The 21,123-nt window shown below is 38.8% G+C and overlaps 1 protein-coding gene across 1 annotated transcript in view; it reads right to left on the bottom strand.

Moving 5' to 3' along the window:
• The window catches only part of LOC139311366 (cytosolic phospholipase A2 epsilon-like), a 40,779-nt gene extending 20,951 nt beyond the window's left edge, over window positions 1-19,828 (bottom strand). Inside the window, exons 1-12 of the mRNA XM_070935791.1 lie at window positions 19,611-19,828; window positions 15,087-15,174; window positions 12,580-12,652; window positions 10,505-10,641; window positions 8,942-9,070; window positions 7,379-7,419; window positions 7,030-7,072; window positions 5,871-5,928; window positions 3,460-3,617; window positions 2,899-2,985; window positions 1,289-1,326; window positions 646-781 (exon numbers count right to left, since the gene is read on the bottom strand). Coding sequence (XP_070791892.1) covers window positions 646-781; window positions 1,289-1,326; window positions 2,899-2,985; window positions 3,460-3,617; window positions 5,871-5,928; window positions 7,030-7,072; window positions 7,379-7,419; window positions 8,942-9,070; window positions 10,505-10,641; window positions 12,580-12,652; window positions 15,087-15,174; window positions 19,611-19,828 — 1,206 coding nt within the window. The remainder of the gene's footprint in view (window positions 1-645; window positions 782-1,288; window positions 1,327-2,898; window positions 2,986-3,459; window positions 3,618-5,870; window positions 5,929-7,029; window positions 7,073-7,378; window positions 7,420-8,941; window positions 9,071-10,504; window positions 10,642-12,579; window positions 12,653-15,086; window positions 15,175-19,610) is intronic.
• Between the last annotated feature and the right edge of the window lie 1,295 nt (window positions 19,829-21,123).

Genomic DNA, 21,123 nt, shown 5'->3' with positions numbered 1-21,123 from the left:
GTTGCTTCCCATTCAGTTAAGCTAATTTTAAAGTTACTTCTCAAACCTTACATTATTGCCAATCTTAACTTTAGCTTGTTCACAATGTTTTCTTTATAAGCCACAATGTTATTTGTTTATTTAAATTAACGGAAGGCAAGATTCATTGTGCTTTGCACAATAAATTAACCACAACCAGTTTGAAAATGAGCCTCAGTTCTGATTAATCCAACATGGTGGCAAAAGCTAGAATTGGCTACCTTCAATTCTAACTTCATAGAATTCAAGGCAGCCACTTCTGCCATCAGGTTTGACCTCTTATAGAATGAAGGAACCCAGATTAATTAATCCCACAAATGTCCGTGTAATCTCCAGTTAAGCATCCAATGAGAGGTAATCCACCATTTCCACCAACTGGTTCTTTCATTGAATCCATTTCCTAATGGTTAACCAAATGTTTCACATTCTGAAATTAAGGAATATTGTTTCTAACTTCCTTTCAGGTATTTGGCGAGTGCTTGCCCACAAGTGGTAATTCTTATTACTGCATGAACAGCTGAAAAAATGGAGACACACAAGACGAGAGATTAGATTAATCCTCATCATGTCTATATGTCATCAATTGGAATCCTTCAGTTAATAACTGACATTCTGACTCATACACACCTCATGGTCCTGCAGGTCCTTTTCTAGTTTGAGAACCTTCTTCAAGGCACTAGTGACAATGTTCTTTCTTTTGTGTAAAAAATCTTGCTCTTGTGAACAAAGGTCATATCCCAAGCGGAGGTCAAGATTGGTCTTACTGAATTAAACACACAAGGAAATACATGTCAGCATATCTGTTCCATCTTCATATTTGGAATCTTCATTACTTGAAAATGCTAATGATCAAGGAAATCTTGAGTGACAGCTTGTTTTTTTCAATAAACCAAAGTAACCATATAATAAATGTGACATGAGAAGAACAATTTATAAAGTGATTTGTTTTTAAATGGCAAATTACAATATTTATACAATGTTTTCCATAGTATTTATTTTGAATATCATGTGTACAAAACAGAATGCCATCATCTATTTTGCTATTAAAAGTGACATTAGAATTCATACCACATCCCTACGTATATATTACATGTACATGTAATTACAACAGAAATGAAAAATACTTGGCCTTAAATAATACAAACACTACAAATTCCTTCAGGAACATGTCCCCAAATAAAGGTTGGGGAAATAAAACAGATTAGAACAGAAATAAACAGAACAGTTAAAATTGTAGCCATTACCATCCGAGACTGGATGGATGTCTTACCAGTCTTCTGTCTTCACATGCAAAGCAAATTTCTTATTCTGAAAATTCAGAATACAAATATAGGTTTCTTTACTTTATCAACATCTTTCATTCCAGGAGTCATCTATAATTTCTATCACACATATAAAAAAGTGGATATGTATATACATTTCACCTGCTGGGCCAGAACCCATAAATTGGTTACTGGATAGTCCATATTATTCTGATGGGACATATGATAACAAGTACTTATGCTTATGGTTTAAGAGTTCATTTTTGAGACTGTGAATATTTCATGGATATTTTACATAGTTAGGCAACACAGTTTGCAGCAGGATATAGGCTATCAACCAAATAAACTTTGTAGTCAACTGAGAACAAGTTTGATGTAGTGATTAAGGTATCACTACAAGCTAGAAACCAGGAGACCGTGACTTCTAGTCCCGTGTTAGGCATAAAGCCAGCTGGGTGACCTTGGGCTAATCATTCTCCATCATCCTTTGAAGGATACAATGGCAAACAACCTCTAAGAAACCATGCCAAGAAAACTACACAGACTTGCTTAGGCAGTCACTAGGAGTCCAGATTGATATGATGATATACAGACACAGGCACAGGCACAAACACACAGTCAAACAACTATGCAGTTTTTAATGAAAGAATGAACTGTATTTACTTCCATCTGCATATTACAACATTCTAGTACAAGTCCTTTTCTCAAAATCTTGAAGAAGAATCTTCAGTTTAAGAGTGTTTAAGTTTAATTTTGCATTTGAAGCCTAGGTTGGTGATAGCAATTCCTGTCTACTATTTTTTTTATCATACTTGGTCATTAATACAATGATGTTTCTAACTTGAATGTTGTTTTCTGAGATAAATCAGTAAAATTTGTTTGATGCAAAGAACTTAGAATTCAAGTTCAACATGCAATTGATTATATTGAGATGGTATGTTGATCTTTCCACTGCTATGTCTAAGATCCATAGGATTCAACAGAAGAAACAGAAAAGTACAGAGGATTGCAGCCAAAAAAGCAAAATATTATCCATTTCCTCTGCATGAATAGAAACAGTCCATTCGCCAAAGCAACAAAATCTTCTGATTAGATTCTATGGTTCCACATTCTGTTGCTTTACTTAACTAATATATTATTACATGATTCTGAGCATGCAGTTTATTGAGCATCTAAATTTTTTTTTGGTAAAAATGCATACCTACATTGTTCTTTTTGGAACTTTTATATTGCAAAAACAGATTTAAAAAACCCAATTGATAGGAATTAGAATAGAATAGAATAACAGAGTTGGAAGGGACTTCGGAGGTCTTCTAGTCCAACCCCTTGCTTAGGCAGAAAACCCTACACCACTTCAGAAAAATGGTTATCCAACATCTTCTTAAAGACTTCCAGTGTTGGAGGATTCACATTTGGTGTAGATCTCCTATTCCAGATTATTTTCATAGACATTTGAGATTTTTTTTTTCATACAGATAATACCATCCTAATCATAGTTCAGTTAGAACATGTGCTGTGGCAGAGATAAATTACCTTTCCTCCCACCTCAGATTGTGGAGAAGTCAATTTAAAACATGGAAGCAGTTTAAAGCAATATTCAGCAAAATTCTACTCTTACCTCAGCTAATACTAGTTTCTTGTTCTGAGGAATTGAATTTACTTCCACTTTTACAGATTTTTCTTCTTTATTATAAGAACATGGCCCCTGGAAAGATAATTACACTTCTGTACCCAAAGGAGTAGAAAGTTGCATGATATGTAAGCAATCAACACCCATATAAGCAGAGATTAACACCAAGATTAATATTAGACCAACAATCAAGCACTGTAGCCCACTCAAGGAATTACCAACACAAACAAACAGAAATCAACAATCTAATAACAGAATCATCAAGACCACAGTCATCACCACTTACAGGAGAAGCTGCAAGAATATAAACTGAGAACAAAGCCCCACTCCCTTCTAGGTTTGATGATATTGCCTAGCTGAGTAATGAAAGGTCTTCAAGAAAACAACCAAGCTCAGAGAGTCCAAACAGTTGAACCCTAGGCAATAAAAATTCTCTTCTATCAATATGCAAGTTGTGCTTTTCTTCAGAATAAATGTATACTAAACTGATACAATAAGAACAACAAACAGAGCCTTTAATAAGAAAAAGACATTTGATAATAAACTCACAAATAAATAATCTAGATCCTCCTTTGGTAATCTAATATCCAATGTTGGGTGTTTATATTTAATATAGTGAAATGTAGTTTTCATACAGAAGTCAAAACCCAAACTAAATTCCTTATGTTCTTCATGAGATCCTTTTGCAATAAGATATAGTCTTTTTTCTATAAAAGAAAAGGAAAAGAGTGTTCACAAAAGCAATTGCATATGTTTTTAATGCCACTTTTTTAAAAAACAAAACCAGTCTGCAATGGAATAATCCATCTAGAATGCATTACAGCAATCCAGTCAGAAGATGCTACGAATGGATCAGTAGTTGCTGATAAAATGACTAATTTAAGACAATCATGTGCTAGGTAAGATTATGCCACATTAAAGGAATGCTATTCTTAATTTAAACTGGAAGGAAGGAAGGAAGGAAGGAAGGAAGGAAGGAAGGAAGGAAGGAAGGAAGGAAGGAAGGAGGGAGGGAAGGATGGATCTCTAAAATGCAAATTTCTCCATCTGGCTAATGTAAACTGCCAACTTGAGCTGAAGCTAATCCTGGAAATTTACCATCTACCCAAAGTGTATAATGAGGCCCACTTGTATAGATACTGTATGTGCATATGGATAGCTATACCTGTCAGAAACCACAACCCAACAAATTCATTGAATGAATCTCAGTCACTTATAAACCATCCCATTTATAAAATAAGTTTATCTCCATCTTTGCATACCAATCATTCTCTCACATGGAAAAACTGAAATACACATATGTGAATGCCTATCCTCCCCTACTCCCTGCGGAAACAGGAAACAGAAACAAAAGTGTTAGCAGTGCTTAACAGGAAAGAGCAAAGACAAGAGAGAAGAAAATGGGTTCAAGATATGCCAATGAGAGCTTCCTACTGACTAAAAGTGACAGGAAATAAAGAAATTCTGTTTAGACTTCACCTGAAAGCTTAGGATTTACCAAGGAAGTAAGCAAACAACCTTTCCAAATTAAAGTATCCATACTTTTCAGCAGAGAGCTCTACAGTTCATTTATTCTCAACCTGGTCTTTTATTCTTCTCAGCAGATCAAAGACCACCCACCAGTCCCAATTCACAAGTAGTGACGTACTGTAGAAAGAAAAATCCAGCTCCACGTTCTTGTAGAGGAAACACAATATACCATGTTACCTGGTACTTCACTCATTTCAAATGATGATATTCCGTTATTAGTAATATATTTTTCATAGAACTTGAGTAGAACTGCAGTAGGTTAAAGAGATCATTCTTGATGAATCATATTTATTTGTTAGATTTACTGGGCACCCAACTCCAGAGCAATTCAGTTAACATTTTAAAAGAGTAGATCGGTGTTTCTTAAACCTTTTTCCTCTCCAGAATCCTTCCTGGTTAAAAAAAAAACCCCATAGAGCAGTGGTTCTCAACCTTCCTAATGCTGCGACCCTTTAATACAGTTCCTCATGATGTGGTGACCCCCAACCATAAAATTATTCCTAAAACCATTGAAAATATGTGTTTTCCGATGGTCTTAGGCGACCCCTGTGAAAGGGTCATTCGACCCCCAAAGGGGTCCCGACCCACAGGTTGAGAACCACTGCCATAGAGGACCCCCCTCCAAGAGACCGTTTATTTGTATGAGTTATATTTATTGATAAGGACCACATCAAAAATTAAAACTGACACATTTGCTGCAACTGCTGCTTTCCATGTGCTAGGGCTGTGATGGTGAACCTATGGCACGCGTGCCACAGGTGGCACACAGAGCCATATTGGTGTGCTCACAAGTGTTGCCCTAGCTCAGCTCTGGCATGTGGGAAACGGTCTGTTTCCTGCCTCTGGGGGGGTGGGGAAGGCCGTTTTTGCCTTCCCCAGGTTCCTAGAAAGGCTCTGGAGCCTGAAAAATGGGCCTACCAGGCCCAACGGGCCATCACCTGCCAAAAGCAGGGAGAGTGCGGGGGGTTGCACACACATGCGGGGGGGGGCACATTGAATTATGAGTGTGGGCACGCGCACACATGACCACCCCTCCCCCCACTTTTGGCATGCAATAGCAAAAAGGTTAGCCATCACTGCGCTAGGGATTTTAATGTTGTTTAGGCTGGCAAAATGTTGAGGGTCTTGGAGCACACTTTAAGAGACATTGGAGGAGATAAATAATGACAAACAGAAGACATCGTAAAGTTGCTTAGTGTCGCCAGTGAGATGGGCGACATAGAAGTTTAATAAATTAAATAAATAAATAAATGTCTGTACAGGAAAAACTCCATGTAGTACCAGAAATGTCAGGGACTTGGCAGCCACCCTACTCCAAGGGGTGGAAGAACAGCCAGGTTTTTTTAAAAGATACCATCAGGGTGGGAGCCACACCCTGCATGATTACAGATGCTACACCTTCTCTGAGTTTACAGAAAAAGTAATATTACTTGAGTTTCGCGCCTTTTTCTTCTCCACCTCGACTTCCAAACAGCGGACTTGTCGAGACTGTAGAAATACAAGGAAATACAAGAGGACACTAAATTTAAAATTAAAGTGTAAAATTCCTGTATTGGTTTTCCCTTTGAATGATAAGATGTTTGCCAATTAGCATTCAAGGGTGGGTGGGAATAATACCCTTTTCCTATAACATGATATGACTAAGAGTAACTACTGAAATGTAACTCTTCTGCTAATGTTTTTAAAGGCAAGTGACAAATGTTTTGTATGTATGTATATATGTATTTAACTATACATAAAATGCACACACACAAATGTTTAAAATCTAGGTAAAGATAAAGGTTCCCCTTGCACATATGTGCTAGTCATTCCTGACTCTAGGGGGCGGTGCTCATCTCCGTTTCAAAGCCAAAGAGCCAGTGCTGTCCGAAAATGTCTCCATGGTCATGTGGCCGGCATGACTAAACACCAAAGGCACACGGAACGCTGTTACCTTCCCACCAAAGGTGGTCCCTATTTTTCTACTTGCATTTTTTACGTACTTTTGAACAGCTAGGTTGGCAGAAGCTGGGACAAGTAACGGGAGCTCACCCCGTTATGCAGCACTAGGGATTCGAACCGCTGAACTGCCAACCTTTTGATCGACAAGCTCAGTGTCTTAGCCACTGAGCCACCACGTCCCTTAAAATCTAGTAACAGTAATAAATAAAACATTTTATATTTATTAAGCTATCCCACTGATCTATCAGCTATATTTTTTTACACATTTAAAATCTCTTTTTTTATGGTGGGATATCCATATTTATAGGATATGGTGTTATATATCCTATGTGGTATACAAGATACACTCTGTGCATAACTATATACAATTGTGTATAATTGCATATTACTGATGTAATTATATTTTCAGGAAATGGAATACTGCCATAATTCTAAAATATTATTCACTTTGACAAACAGGATAGAAGATCAACTATAAAAGTCATAAGGTTTAAGTATGAGATACTTGAAGAAATCATGATTCCTTAATCAAAAGTTTCAGATATCAGTTAGGAAAAAGAAAAGGTATCAGTTGGAAGTTGCATTCATTTCATTCCATTCCCTTTTCAGAAAAAGTAGCGCAGGAAAGAAAGTAGATAAAATACTTACCAGAAGAACTCCATTTGTAATGACTATTTCAGAAAATCTTGATCTAAAAAAAAATCAAATTATCAATACTTTATTAATGCAGCAAGGCAGGATTTTTAAAGTTACTGTTAAAAAAAAGCAATTCCTAGAAATGTTGAAAATGACAGGGGAAACCAGTAGTAGCTCAGGATGTTTAAAATGCAAAGTTTCTTATGAGGTTTTGTCAAAATGCAGAGCAGGACTGCTAAATAGTAGAATATTGTTAGATCTTAGTATCAGTGAAGGAAAATGTTGCCCAGTATTTCATACAGATGACAAGCAGGGACATAGTAGATTCTGCAGAGATTATTTAGATTCTGATTTTACCCACCTATGCAGTAACTCAAATTCTAATTCCAGCTCCTCATTTTCCTGAAATTAGAGGAAAATAATTGTAAAGTTTCCTACCGAAACCATTCTAAAAGTTTTTTTTTTTAAAGGAATTCTGAGAATTGTACCACAACTGGCACAAAGAATAGAATAGAATAGAATAGAATAGAATAGAATAGAATAGAATAGAATAGAATAGAATAGAATAGAATAGAATAGATTTTTTTATTGGCCAAGTGTGATTGGACCCACAAGGAATTTGTCTTGGTGCATATGCTCCCAGTGTACATAAAAGAAAAGATACATTCATCAAGAATCATAAGGTACAACACTTAATGATAGTCATACGGTACAAATAAGCAATCAGGAAAAATTCAATATAAATATAAATCGTAAGGATACAAGCAACAAAGTTACAGTCATACAGTTATAAGTGGAAGGAGATGGGTGATGGGAACGATGAGAAGATTAATAGTAGTGCAGATTTAGTAAATAGTTTGACAGTGGTGAGGGAATTATTTGTTTAGCAGAGTGATGGCGTTTGGGAAAAAAATGTTCTTGTGTCTATTCTTTGAATTGCTGTTATGTTCAAGCTTAATATTATCTGGATTTTAACCATAGGTGCGGAATACACTCATAATACTAAATCATAGCGGGTATACAGCCACATCAAATGGAGCTAATAGTAAATAAAAAGACATTATTTTAAATATCTTTCTAACAGCTCACGCTTAATATCACTAGCATGTAAAATGATAGGTTGGGCTTCATAAGCAGGTTTGTATGGATGTGTGGTTCACATTTTCCTTGCTCTGAGAATGATATGCAAGACTGCAAGTTAGCTTTTCTACTAAAATTCCATGCCACTCTCATTATATCCACAAACAGAAGGGCTAGCCTCAAGAAAGGAAAGACTAAAGCTCATCTCTGTCTGTCTAGCTCCCTGGTCTGTAATTGATTGTTAACAAATGCTACAATTCTTTCTAGAGGATTTTTATTTTAGAGGTTATCATATTGAGCTCCTGTATTTCAAAATGTATATTTATTTATATTTATTTTTAAAAGTATATGTCAGACATCTTTATACAAACATTATAAAATGGGTTTCAATGATGGTAAAATGATGCTAGAATAAAACACAGTAAAAACAAAAGAAAAATAAGATAGAAACAGACTTCTGCAAGCAAATGTTCTCTCCATGATTTTGGATTCTAAAAATAAATGCCTGCAAACCAAAACAATTGTCCCCCCCCCACATATGCTCAAAAATCCGTGTAGTTTTGCACCAATTTTCCCAAACATAATTTTTTGCAAGGCATTTTTCACAATATAAACCTATCTATAATATATTTTTACATGTGCATTTTTTTTTTACTACAGTTTTACTATACTGTTTAGTAAAGTGTGAAAATAAAAGGATAGCTGCATTCTAGTTTGTATATTAGTTCAGGGTGTATAATGATTACATCAGTTTGGTTTGTGCATGTGCATGCAAAATAATTGATTACTCTTGAGTAAACACACAAAATTGCTCTGTTAAAATGTTAATTAAGGTTACACAGACCTTTTTGTCGCAATTAAAATTCATGAGCACTTTTTCATTCAGTGGGAGTTTTGCTATATCAAAGCGTACAGTGAAAAGATGGTCATCTTGACAGACATCGTCATCATGAATACTCAGCTCCAACACATTCTGGTAAAAGAAATAAAAGGTTGTTAAAAGGTAGATATGTCATAAACGGTAGAATATACATTTGGATGGGGATAGCATTGGGCAAGGAGAGGTTGAAAGATTGAAGGTTCTTTAGTTTGGGTAAAAGGAAGTGTATGATGAGATGTGCTGTACATTTCATTCTTTAACAGGTTTAACTAGGTTTAACAGCTGCTCAGAATGTCAAGTTTTGGAAATGGAGGCTACAAATACATCGATTATGGGGATCTACAAAAGTACCAAAGATGCTTTTTCAAGAGGTAACTGGACTTTCTTGTTTTTTCTTTGAATATGTTTCGCATCTCATCCAAGCAGCTTCTTCAGTTCTGATGGAAGAATAGAACAGAACAGAACAGAACAGAACAGAACAGAACAGAACAGAACAGAACAAAACAAAACAAAACAATACAAAACAACAGAACAGAACAGAACAGAACAGAACAACAGAACAGAACAGAATTCATTATTGGCCAAATGTGATTGGACACACAAGGAATTTGTCTTCGGTGCATGAGCTCTCAATGTACATAAAAGCTATAAGTGATAAATCATGATCATTGTCATCATAAAAATACATTCATCATAAATCATAAAATACAACACTTAGTGACAGTCATAGGATACTCAATAAGCCATCAACATAAATCATACTAGGAAACTAAATAAAACAGTATAAATCGAAAAGATACAAGCAACAAAATTATAGTCATAAGTAGAAAAGGAGATAGGTAATAGGAAAGATGAGAAGAAGAATAGTAATATAAACCTTATTAAATAGTTTGACAGTGTTGTGAGAATTAGTTGTTTAGCAAAGTGATGGCATGGGGGGAGAATTGTCCTTGTGTCTAGTTGTTCTGGTGTGCAATGGATGGTGGGGAATGTATATTCCTTTCAGACAGCTGGTCATAGGAATCTAAATCCTTCCAGTCCCCACCATCCAATCAGAGCCAAAGAAGCTTCTTGGATGAGAAGTGATGGATTTCTTGGATTTCTCTGACAAAAACAACAGAAGGTTGGTATTTTTACCAGAGAAATTAAGGCTGCATTTGGCTTCATGCTGCAAGCTCCGCCCATTTTGTGCACGAGTGAGGTTTCGTGCTGAATATTGAAAAGGAACAAGGCTTCTATTGCCCTGTTATAACTTCCATTGTTATCCCCTTTTGCGCCATTAAGCTCCCACTCTTTCAGTGCTTGGATCCAATGCACCAACTACATAGAATTCACAAACTTAAGACACAGCATTTGAAATAGAAATAAATATTGCCTTCAAGTCTATGAAGTAAAGGAATGAGCTTGGCCCATGAGTCTCGGAGTATACTAACTTTTGACTGGCCATAGCTTTCCTAATCGTTCACCTCTCCTGCCCTGCCATGACCACACAGCCGCTGAAACTAAAATTAACAGTGAGTTGCTTACCTTTACTTTGGACTGCACCATGAAATGAAAGGTTTCATTCCAGACAGGGTTTTTGCAGTTGTGAATGGTCTTTGTTTGATACGGTGCAGAAGAAGCAGTTGGCAGTTGCAGTTTCAAGTAGCAGTCAGGAGGGCTTACTATTGTAAAAGATCAAAGTATAAATAAATACGTGACAGGTGATATTACTCTGTAGCATACATTACAGAGAAGGTCAAGGTCGCATTGGGATACCTGAAGAGGAATAGCAGGTACACTTTTCTGTACACATACCGTAATATCTCTTAATCCTCCTTCCTTTCATCTGGCCTATATTTGCAATCTAATGTTAGAGGGCATGGTAGAATGATGTACAGGTTGTCCTTGACTTACAACAGTTCATTTAGTGACCGTTCAAAGTTACAATGGCACTGAAAAAAGTGACATGACCGTTTTTCACACTTACAGCTTCCCCACAGTCACGTGACCAAAATTCAGATGCTTGGAAAGGGACTCATATTTATGAAGGTTGCAGTGTTCCGGAATCATCTGATGGCCTTTGGCGAACTTCTGACCAGCAAAGTTAATGGAGAAGCCAGGTTCACTAAACAACCATGTTACTAACTTAACAACTGCAGTGATTCACTTAACAACTGCGGCAAGAAGGACATAAAATGGGGCAAAATTCACTTAACAACTGTCTCGTTTAGCAACAGAAATTTTGGGCTCGATTGTGGTCATAAGTCGAGGGCTAACTGTATATTGAAAGAAGATTAAAAAAACAGGAGAATTTTTTAATCATAGTGTGGTGCATCTATGTATAAACTGAGTAGGGTTTGTCCTCTATTTATGTTGGTTTGCCCTAATACAATAATTGTTCCAATTGCTACATATAACTGCAAAATCTGGACTCTGAAAAAGGCAGATAGGAGAAGGGTGGACATGTTTGAACTGAAATGTCTCATCCCACAGACTGCAAAAATAACAAAGTAGTCCTAGACCAAACCTCACCCAAAGTATCACTTGAAGCCAAGATCTCCAAACAGAAGCTGTCATACTTCGGATGTGTCATGAGAGCCAACTCGCTCAAAAAGTCAATTGTGCAGGGAGTGATCAGCGGAAAAAGGAGAAAGGCCCTTCCTAGTACTTGCTGGCTGGACACTGTAAAGCAGGGGTGAAATGCTCCCGGTTCGGACCGGATCGCCCGATCTGGTAGCGATGGAGGCAGATGATTCAGAGAACTGGTAGCAAAAATCCCTGCCTCCCCCATGCCCAGCTGAGCTGTGCAATCATCAGAGCCTTTTTAAAAAAAATTTAAAAGCATTTTTTCTACAACCTCTTTGGCCGAAAAAATGCTTTTAAAAGTTAAAAAAAAAAGGCTCTGATGATTGTGCGGCTCAGCTGGGATCATCAAAGGCTTTTAAAAGCATTTTTTCTACAACCACTTCAGATCGGCAGACTCAACTTGGATCGTCAACTTGGATATTTAAAAGCCTCTGAAGATCCAAGCTGAGTTGCCTGATCGGCAGAGGCTTTTTTTCTTTTAAAAGCCTCTGACGATCCAAGCTGAGTTGCCTGATCGGCAGAGGCTTTTTTTCTTTTAAAAGCCTCTGACAATCCAAGTTGAGTTGCCTGATCAGCAGAGGCTTTTAAAAGAAAAAAATGAGTTGCCGATCAGGCAACTCATTTGGGATCGTCAGAGCCTTTTGAAAGCATTTTTTTACAACCTCTTTGCCGAAGAGGTTGTAGAAAAAATGGTTTTAAAATTTAAAAAAAAAATTGGCCATGCCCACCAAGTCACATTACCCCACCACCAAGCAATGCCCGCAGAACCGGTAGTAACAAATTTCACCACTGCTGTAAAGGATGATGCTGGGATGACCATGGTGGTGTGGGACAGAATGGCATGAAGAATGCTGATCCATAGAGTGGCTGAGGATCGGACATGAATCAGTGACTAAGTTTGAATACCTTAGTTTTCTTTGTTTAAGTTAGGAAATGGTGAAGAATAATTCTTAATGAATCTCCTTAAGCAAAATAGTCCCAATGCCAGTCTAGAACTATTCTGAAATGGGGGAAAATATACAAAGGGTACTCACGCATATCTGCTTTCCGAAGATTCCTTGCTCTGATCACTCTTATGGTAAGGAAACAACAAGGTGCTACCTCTCCCTGCATAATAATAATATATTGAAAACAACATTACAGTGTGAATTGCAGGTTAGAAGTTGGAACTGTTGGAAGAGAGAAGGACTGAGCAGAAAAAATGTCATATAGTGAATCTCAAAAACTCAAAGTAAATTTGAATATTTCTTCTAGCAAATATTGAAAGGGCTAGGCAATAATATTAAGAGGAGATACAAATTGGCTTGTAAGCATCTGCGAATCATTTAGTCTTATCTTCCATTGCAAGATTATCTACTTGAATCCCCTATGAATCCCCTAGGCCAGTGATGGCTAACCTTTTCGGCACTGAGTGCCGGAAGCACACACGTGAACACACACCCATAATGCAATGTGCCTGTGACCCCGCTCACCCGCCCCCTGTGCATACTCCCATGACCCCATGTGCCCCACTCCCCACACATGCGCCTGTGATCCCCATGTGTGACCCCGCGCATGCACCCTGCCCCCACGCATGCACGCTCATCTCCTGTGTGCGTCCCGGTGCCCACGCATGTGCAGCAGAGACCTGAAAACCAGCTAGCTGGCAGGAGGCATGCACGCATGTGTGGCAGAGTTGAGCTGGGGCGACAACTCGCATGCCAGCAGAGAGGGCTCTGAGTGCACCTGTGGCATGCGTGCCATAGGTTCGCCATCATGGCCCTAGGCTGATCAGCCTTTCATTCTTCTGAGATGGATAAAATGAGGACCCAGATTGTTGGGGGCAATCTGACTCTGTTAACCACTTAGAAAGGGCTGTAAAGCACTGCAAAGCGGTATATAACTCTAAGTGCTATTGCTATCTGCTAAAGTGGAAAAAACCCTCATCCATGCTGTTCACAATTCTGATCATTAGGAGAGTTTTTCTCATTGTCAACATACACAACTTTTGTGTAACTGCCATTCATTTATTCTAGTCTGTTGCAATACACATCAAGGTATGTGAGATGTGCATATATCCATTCTTTGCATTAGTTAATGAAATAACAACATTGCCTATGCAACATTCTACACAATTAGAGTCTAGCCCTTCACAGAGGAAAAAATGATCACATTTAAATAATGCATCATTTAAACAAGCTGTGCATATTTACAAAAGGTTTAAATGAAATAAACTGTCTTGTGGCCCATTATATTTGTAAATTTTCTGAGTGGCTGTTGATGGCATGCAGGTTATTTTTGTATTTACAGACTGCTGGTTTAATAAAACCAGAACTATCATTGCAGAATACCAAGGTGGCAGTGTCATTCTGGAGAACTGATCAAGACATTAATTCCCACTTAAGAAAGAGGACTACCAAGGCTGCACAAACCATTTCCAAAGGTGCTTTGTAAAGCAAGCAAAGGTACTTCCCAAACTATTGCTTGAAGCACTGTGGCAGTATTGGCTCTTAAAGGGACAGGAGAGCTTCTTGGGATCTTTTCTAGTCTTGTAGATATGTATGTGTATGGACAGAAAATCCTTTCACCTCAATTACTACTGTAACACAGCTATACCTAATCAGAAAATAAACTTGAAGTAACCATACCAGCTCTTAGAGAGAACTACCCGCTTGACCCTTTGATCAGTTTGCACAACTCTAACAAACGTTTCAGTTAGGAGACAAAGATACAAATTATGGCTATTCCTATGTTACCAGGTAGTCTTGTGTTCTAGAATAGCAATATCAATAGCACTTAGATTTATATACTTGTCCTTATTGCTTTTCAGCACTTTCTAAGCAGTTTACAGAGTCAGTATTTTGCCCCCAACAATCTGGATCCTCATTTTACCAACCTCAGAAAAATGGAAGGCTGAGTCAACCTTGAGCCTATCAGGACTGAACTCCTGGCATGTAGGCAGAGTTAGCCTACAATACTGCATTCTAACCACTGTGTCACCAGGGCTCATTACATAATCATTACAAACTGATTATATAAAAATGTCTTGATTTCCACAGGGAAATCAATTGTGGGAATATAAGCAGAGTATAGAGAAGCCATTGCTAGCCTTATGGGATAATGCCAATGACCTACTTCATTCAGCAACTGATTTTCCATGGTGACCCATCATAGTCAGATTTATTATTTAGCTTACTACGGTCAATCAACTCAATAGTACTGTTCTGAACCCAGTAACTGGACTCTGCTGGATTTGGGTTCCTATACATTTAAATAAATAAATAGACAAATAAATCTAATATTCAGAGGCATGATCCATCCTGACTAATAACATTTGGTGACTTTACTCTGCTCACATTTGGTGAATCCCATTTTGAATCCTTCCCACATTCTGTAATAATTTCTGCAAGAGATAGATGGCAAGGAGAAAGCTACAATTGCTAGGGCACATGCTTTCAATTGGCCATCAACATGCTGGTATTATATAGAACATAAAAAGGACACTTACCATTGCTTTAACTCCACATATGAGGATACAAATAGAAATAAAGAGGATGCTTACCCAAAAAGGTAAATCTCCAGACACTTCCATGTTGTGATCTGGCAAAGCCATGTAGAGTGAATGTTCTTGAGAGCAGGTGAGGGCAATGCTGTGAATGTTCAGAGAGATGTACAGCTTTTGAATCAGCATAAGTAGATAGTTATTTCAAAAATGATTCAGAGTCACGCCTTCTCTTCTGGAACAACAACAAAAAATTCCCGCCTTACATCACTATTACAGCAAATGCCAAGGCATGACACACCTTTGAAGGAACCATTGCTGATAGCATGAACAGACCAATATGTCTTTCCTTCCCAACTTGATTGATATTGATTCTAAAATTACTTTCCTTCATTGAAAAACATTAGTTGAAAAGATAAAAATGGTTACCCAGCTGGATATTAAATATGTGTCTCTTTTTCTGTAGTGCTAGATTAGGGTCAGATTTTGAAAAAAAAAAAGATTAATAAGCAATTGCTTCTCAAAATTCTGTCCAATGGTTTCTCAGCTGGAGCCATAGTGCTTATTGTTTTTTTACACAACAATGTGAAACCATAGCTGCCAGTTCTTTAACTAGTGTTGGCTTTACACATTCATACATGTTGAATTCTTTCCAAGAAACTAGGATGTCATAATGTATCAGTGTAATAGATGTGCGGATCCCAGTAATATGACCTTTTGCAATTGACTGATAAGAAATTTTGTCAATGCACAGATTTTCTAACTGCTGTCCAAAATTATTTTTGGTATGGCACCCCGAGTGCTAATAACTACTGGGAGGACCACCACAACTGGTTTATGCCAGAATCGTTCAACTTGAAATTTCAGATCTGGATACCTTTTGATCTCCAATTCTTTGTCTTCTATTCTACTGTGGTAAAAATATCCCAATAAAAGAAACAGGAGACAGCAAATACAATAAAAAATTCTTACTTTAAGATTCAGAGGCTTATTTCATGAGCAATTTGGAACATGAACAGCCATCATAACATTATTTACATCAACAACCCATTGCAATGATGTCCAGAGACAATAGCTAGGTCCAGCAAGGAATAGCTATGGCCAGTGGCCTCGATCTGAGACCTATCTCCTTCTTTTCTACTTTTCTTCTGACAGCCTCTCAGTAAATGAAATTTTACTGAAGTTATTTCCTTGTACTCTCATACTGACTATCAGTTAGCACTTATTTGTGTGTACATGTGAAATCTCCTTCCATCTGCTACTTTCAGTTCCTTATTTCCCATCGTTTATTAATGCTCTTAGTCCAAAATAGCTTCTGAAACTATCTATTTAACAAATACATGTTATAAAATTGCACTAGCATAGCACATTACAAATACCTTGTTACTCTTAGGAAATCATTCTATATGACACTTGAATATATTGAAAGTCATTTGAGGCCTACTATCATCTTGAGGGCCTATATAGTTTTAACAAATTCAAAACCCGGTTTTCCTCCCCTCACAGTCCCTCCTCTTTGACCTTTAGGACAACACCAATAATTGATTATATTAGCATAAGCTATTTAATTTGTATCCTTCATTAATTAGTCATCCTTCATTTAAGATAAAGGAGGAATGTTACTTTAATTCGTGATGTTTCGGCTGCAACAAAGCAATATATGATTATTTGTTCAATCTGTCTGCGAAGTGCTCATCTTTTCTCATATACTGAGAGGACAGTCTAGAGGTCTGGGATGCGATTGATCCCATAGACGGCACTCTTCCAACTTCCATCAGAGGGGAATCTCTAGATTCATTTATAGTGGCATGGGTTGAAATAGTCATAGGAAGTACTGGCACAGGGCTTGGGACTATGGTGGATATACATTTTTTGATTACCACAAAGATAATGCATAGCAAAAACATAATAGATAATATTGATATTAGAAAAAGCAAATCCCCCCATCCCTGTAAATAGGCCCGAAAGTGCTCTAAAAACCCCCTCATTGTCAAAGGACCCAAAAGGAGTAATAGGTCCTTCCTTGTAATTTTTTACAGCTTGATGGAGTTTGTTGACATTTTCAAATAAGCTGCGATTTCCGTCAGGGATAAACATACAACATGAAGAGCCTATAAGCTTACAAGCTCCTCCCTTCTTTGCGAGCATGATATCAAGAACTAATCTGTTCTGCAAGACTGTAATTCTCATAGCAAAAATTTTGGCCCCAATTATTTCAAACCCAACTGTGGTAGTATTGCCCGTTGTTTCAAGGAGAGAAAACCGTTTACATTGATCCCACAGCATATTGATACCTAGCTGGGGAATAAGAGTTCCAAAAAACCGATTCCACCTGCTAGACAGAGATGCGGCATCTGCTAGTGTGTCACTTTTCTTATGGGGGAGGGGGTAGGTGATGTAGGACTATGAAGATCTTGAGACTGAAGCAGGAATAACAGGCTAGGAAAAATAGTACCAACATAACATCTACCATTCCATCCGGGAGGGAGCCTACGATATGCTGAATTGCCACAAATGAAGTGTAGGTTGGAGTGGTGGGGGGGACAGTAAGGCCGAAAACAAAACTTGCTGGTGCAAAAACAAAAACTTCTTCAATGGAGGCCTCCTTCCACGTTTTAGCAATGAGCTTAAGGTATGGAAGTGGATCATTCTTTTTATTTTGTGCCATCTTAACCTTGTCATTACAGATAACAAATTCACATTCAGTTGAGTTTTGGTGAAAATGTGGTCATGACTGGCTCTAACAGCCACTCGGTCTGTGGCTTACTCCATATTATTTTATACATTCCTGCATTGATAGATGTTTTATTAAATAGTAATTGATGTTCAAAGCGGGGATATTTGTGCCAGGGAGAGTACTTGCAGGAGTCTCCTTCAGAAGGAAGACACCATTCAATCTGTATGTAAGCTTCTGAGGTTATATCAAAGTCACATGGCTGGATGATATTTGCACCAGGAAATGACTGCCAGGAAGCAGTGGCTTTAATGGTAAAAGTACAACGGCTATATCCTACAATAGTTATAGCATGATCTCTGGTAGGAATGCCTGCAGATTCAAAACAATACCCTTCTATGCCTCCTTTACAAAGGGATTATTATTATTATTATTATTATTATTATTATTATTATTATTATTATTATTTATTGAATTTCTATACCGCCCTTCTCCCAAAGGACTCAGGGCGGTGTACAGCCATATTAAAACACATATAAACCACAAAATTTAAGAACAATTTAAAAATAAATATATAAAATTTGGCCCACGAAATTTAAAAACTAACAAACACTCAATTTAAAAATCCCTATTAGGCCAGCCCGGCTTGTTGGAATAAAAGAGTCTTCAGGGTGCGGCGAAAGGTACGCAGGTCGGGAATCATACGGACCTCTAGGGGCAGATCATTCCAGAGGGCTGTGCCCCCACAGAGAAGGCTTTCACCCTGGGTGTTGCCAGTTGACATTGTTTGGCCGACGGCACCCTGAGGAGCCCCCGTCTGTGGGAGCATATTAGCCAGTGGGAGGCTATCGGTGGCAGAAGGCAATCTCGTATATACGGCGGATAATGCTTTAAGGGGACTTGGGGAAGCTCCTATGACATTAGTAAAGCCGGGAGGAAGAAAATAGTCTGAGATAAACTTAAGATGACTGGTTGCTACCTTTTGGCAATACCAGGGGTCTGGAACAGACTTTGCAAACATGGACACCACTCTATCATTTCCGCCTGCATAATTACATACCCAACAGTCAGTTAATTTATGTGTGGCTTGGACAGCACAACAGGATTCAACCAGATTCAGATAGGTGTTTTTGGTAAGGTCATCTGTTGAAGCCTTTGGTACAACCTATCTACCAATGATGGGTTTCTACCTGTTCACCCTGGTTTGGGAAAACCAGTAAGTGGCGGTGGCAGGAGGCTCTGCCACCCACCCAGACATCATCACAGATACTCTGTGCATGCACAGAAGGTTCTGCGCATGTACAGAAGGGTCACACATGGGCAAAATAAGCACGCATGTGCTCACAGTTCCAAACCAGTAGCAAAGGTAAGTGGAACCCACTACTGCTCTCTATGCTTATGCAACGGGAAAGTATCCAAGCATCTCTGTTCATTACAGGTGGAGGGTAAACTAGGTGTTTCAGGTATAGTAGTTTTTACAGTGGCCTTAACATCACAAGATACAAAACGGACTATCTTATACAAATTAAGTAAATATAAGCAGTTGCTTTCAGGCAACGTTGTGCTTACATTGATCCTTCGCAGATCACTTGGTGATGGCAGATAGGGATGGAGTGGTGCTGACCTTCTGTTACATGGAATGAAGATTGTACAAAGGTTGGGGGCAGAAGTTACTAGCACTTGCCTCCCCTTTGGGCAAAGCTTCAGTCTTTGCCTTGGAGCGGCCTATGGAATGTGGCCTGGCTGTGTCCTTGTCTGGGGTGGGTACCTTCTTACAGTGTCATGTGTGCACCCAGGAAGGTAGATCTTGACACTTCACAGCTGTATTGGTGGTCAGCAGGATCTGGAAAGGGCCCTTCCAATGAGGAGTCAGACAGTTCTTCCATTGAAATACTTTGATCAGCACTCACTCTCCAGGCACTAAGGAATGGCAAGGGTGCAGTGTTTCTTTAGGGAGTGCAGCAATGACAGGATTTATGATGAGAGCACGGCAATATTCTAGCATGACAGTGTCCTGAGCATGGATATCAGGCAATTGTCCAAAAAATGTGGGAGAGGCAGGCATTCTTATGGGGCAGCCCATTATTACTTCATGAGGGGAGACACCTGTTATCTTTGAGGGCGTCATTCTCATAGACATTAGAGCCAATGGAAGACAGTCAGGCCACTTCAAACTGGTTTCTTCAACAGCGTGGCAATCTTATTCTTCAGTGTTGAGTTTGAACATTTGCAGAGGCTCGACGATTGCAGGTGAAAACTACAGTGAAACTTTTGGTCAATTTGGAGGGCTTTACATACCTCTTTGATTACCTGGTTAGCAAAGTGAGTGCCTCTGTCACTGCCTAAGTATATTGGAATGCCAAACCAAGGAATGAATTCTTTTAAGAGGTGTTTGGCCACTGTAACAGCGTCGGCTTTTGCACATGGGTAGGCTTTGACCCAGCCACTATACATGCAGACAAGGACCAATATATATTCATACGAGCAACATTTAGGCAACTGTATAAAGTCTGAATATGCACAAAAGGACCCCATGGTGGAGAATGAGATCCTGGAGTAGTGGATGTAGAACAACCTATATTATGCTGTTGACAAATAGAGTAAGAGGAGCAAATTTGTTTAGCCATAGCATGTATCCCAGGTGCAAACCATTCCTTGTTGATGGCTGAAGACACTCCCTCCTGGCTGACATGGGCAAGCCCATGTTGGAGAGGAACTATATAAGGTAGCAGAGACCAAGGGCAAACAGGGCGGCCATCTGGGTGGCGCCAAATCTTACTGGCATCAGGGGCACAGGAAGCATTGGTCCATACATGTCATTCGGAAGCAGGAGCTGCAGCTTGGTCATCAATTAACAGGTCAAGCATGGTAGAAGGGGGAAAGGTGTCCACAGCACAGAGGAGGGTAGAAGAGGGATCAGGGGGAGTTGAAGCTGCAAGTTTGGCTGTAGCATCCGCTAAAGAATTGCTAATAGCGATTTTGTTGGAAGAAGACTGGTGAGCGATGCATTTGACAACTGCTACTGCAGAGGGCAGTTGGAGTCCCTCTAACAGATCCTTGACATATGTAGCATTCTTTATTGGGCAGCCCTGAGCAGTCAAGAATCCACGTAATTGCCACAATTGGCCAAAGTCATGGATTATCCCAAAAGTATATCGGCTATCCGTGTAAATGGTTGCGGAACAGCCAACAGCCAGCTGGAAGGCCTGGGTGAGTGCAACAAGTTCAGCAACTTAAGCCAACTGAACACCAGGAAGAGGGCCTGAGTCCAAAGGTTCAAATAGGGATTATACAGCAAAGCTGACCACTAGGGCTCCAATTGAGGAGTGGAAGCAGGAGCCATTGGTGAACAAAACAAGGTTGCAGTTAGGGAGAGGGATGTCAGAAAGATCCTGGCAAGGTTTGGAAAGCACAAAAATCTGC

Source organism: Pituophis catenifer, unplaced genomic scaffold (assembly GCF_029215685.1).
Source record: "Pituophis catenifer annectens isolate HBS135680 unplaced genomic scaffold, rPitCat1.0.hap2 SCAF_1, whole genome shotgun sequence".
In the NCBI taxonomy this organism is placed as follows: Eukaryota; Metazoa; Chordata; class Lepidosauria; order Squamata; family Colubridae; genus Pituophis; species Pituophis catenifer.
This window is presented reverse-complemented; position numbering and strand designations above follow the sequence as displayed.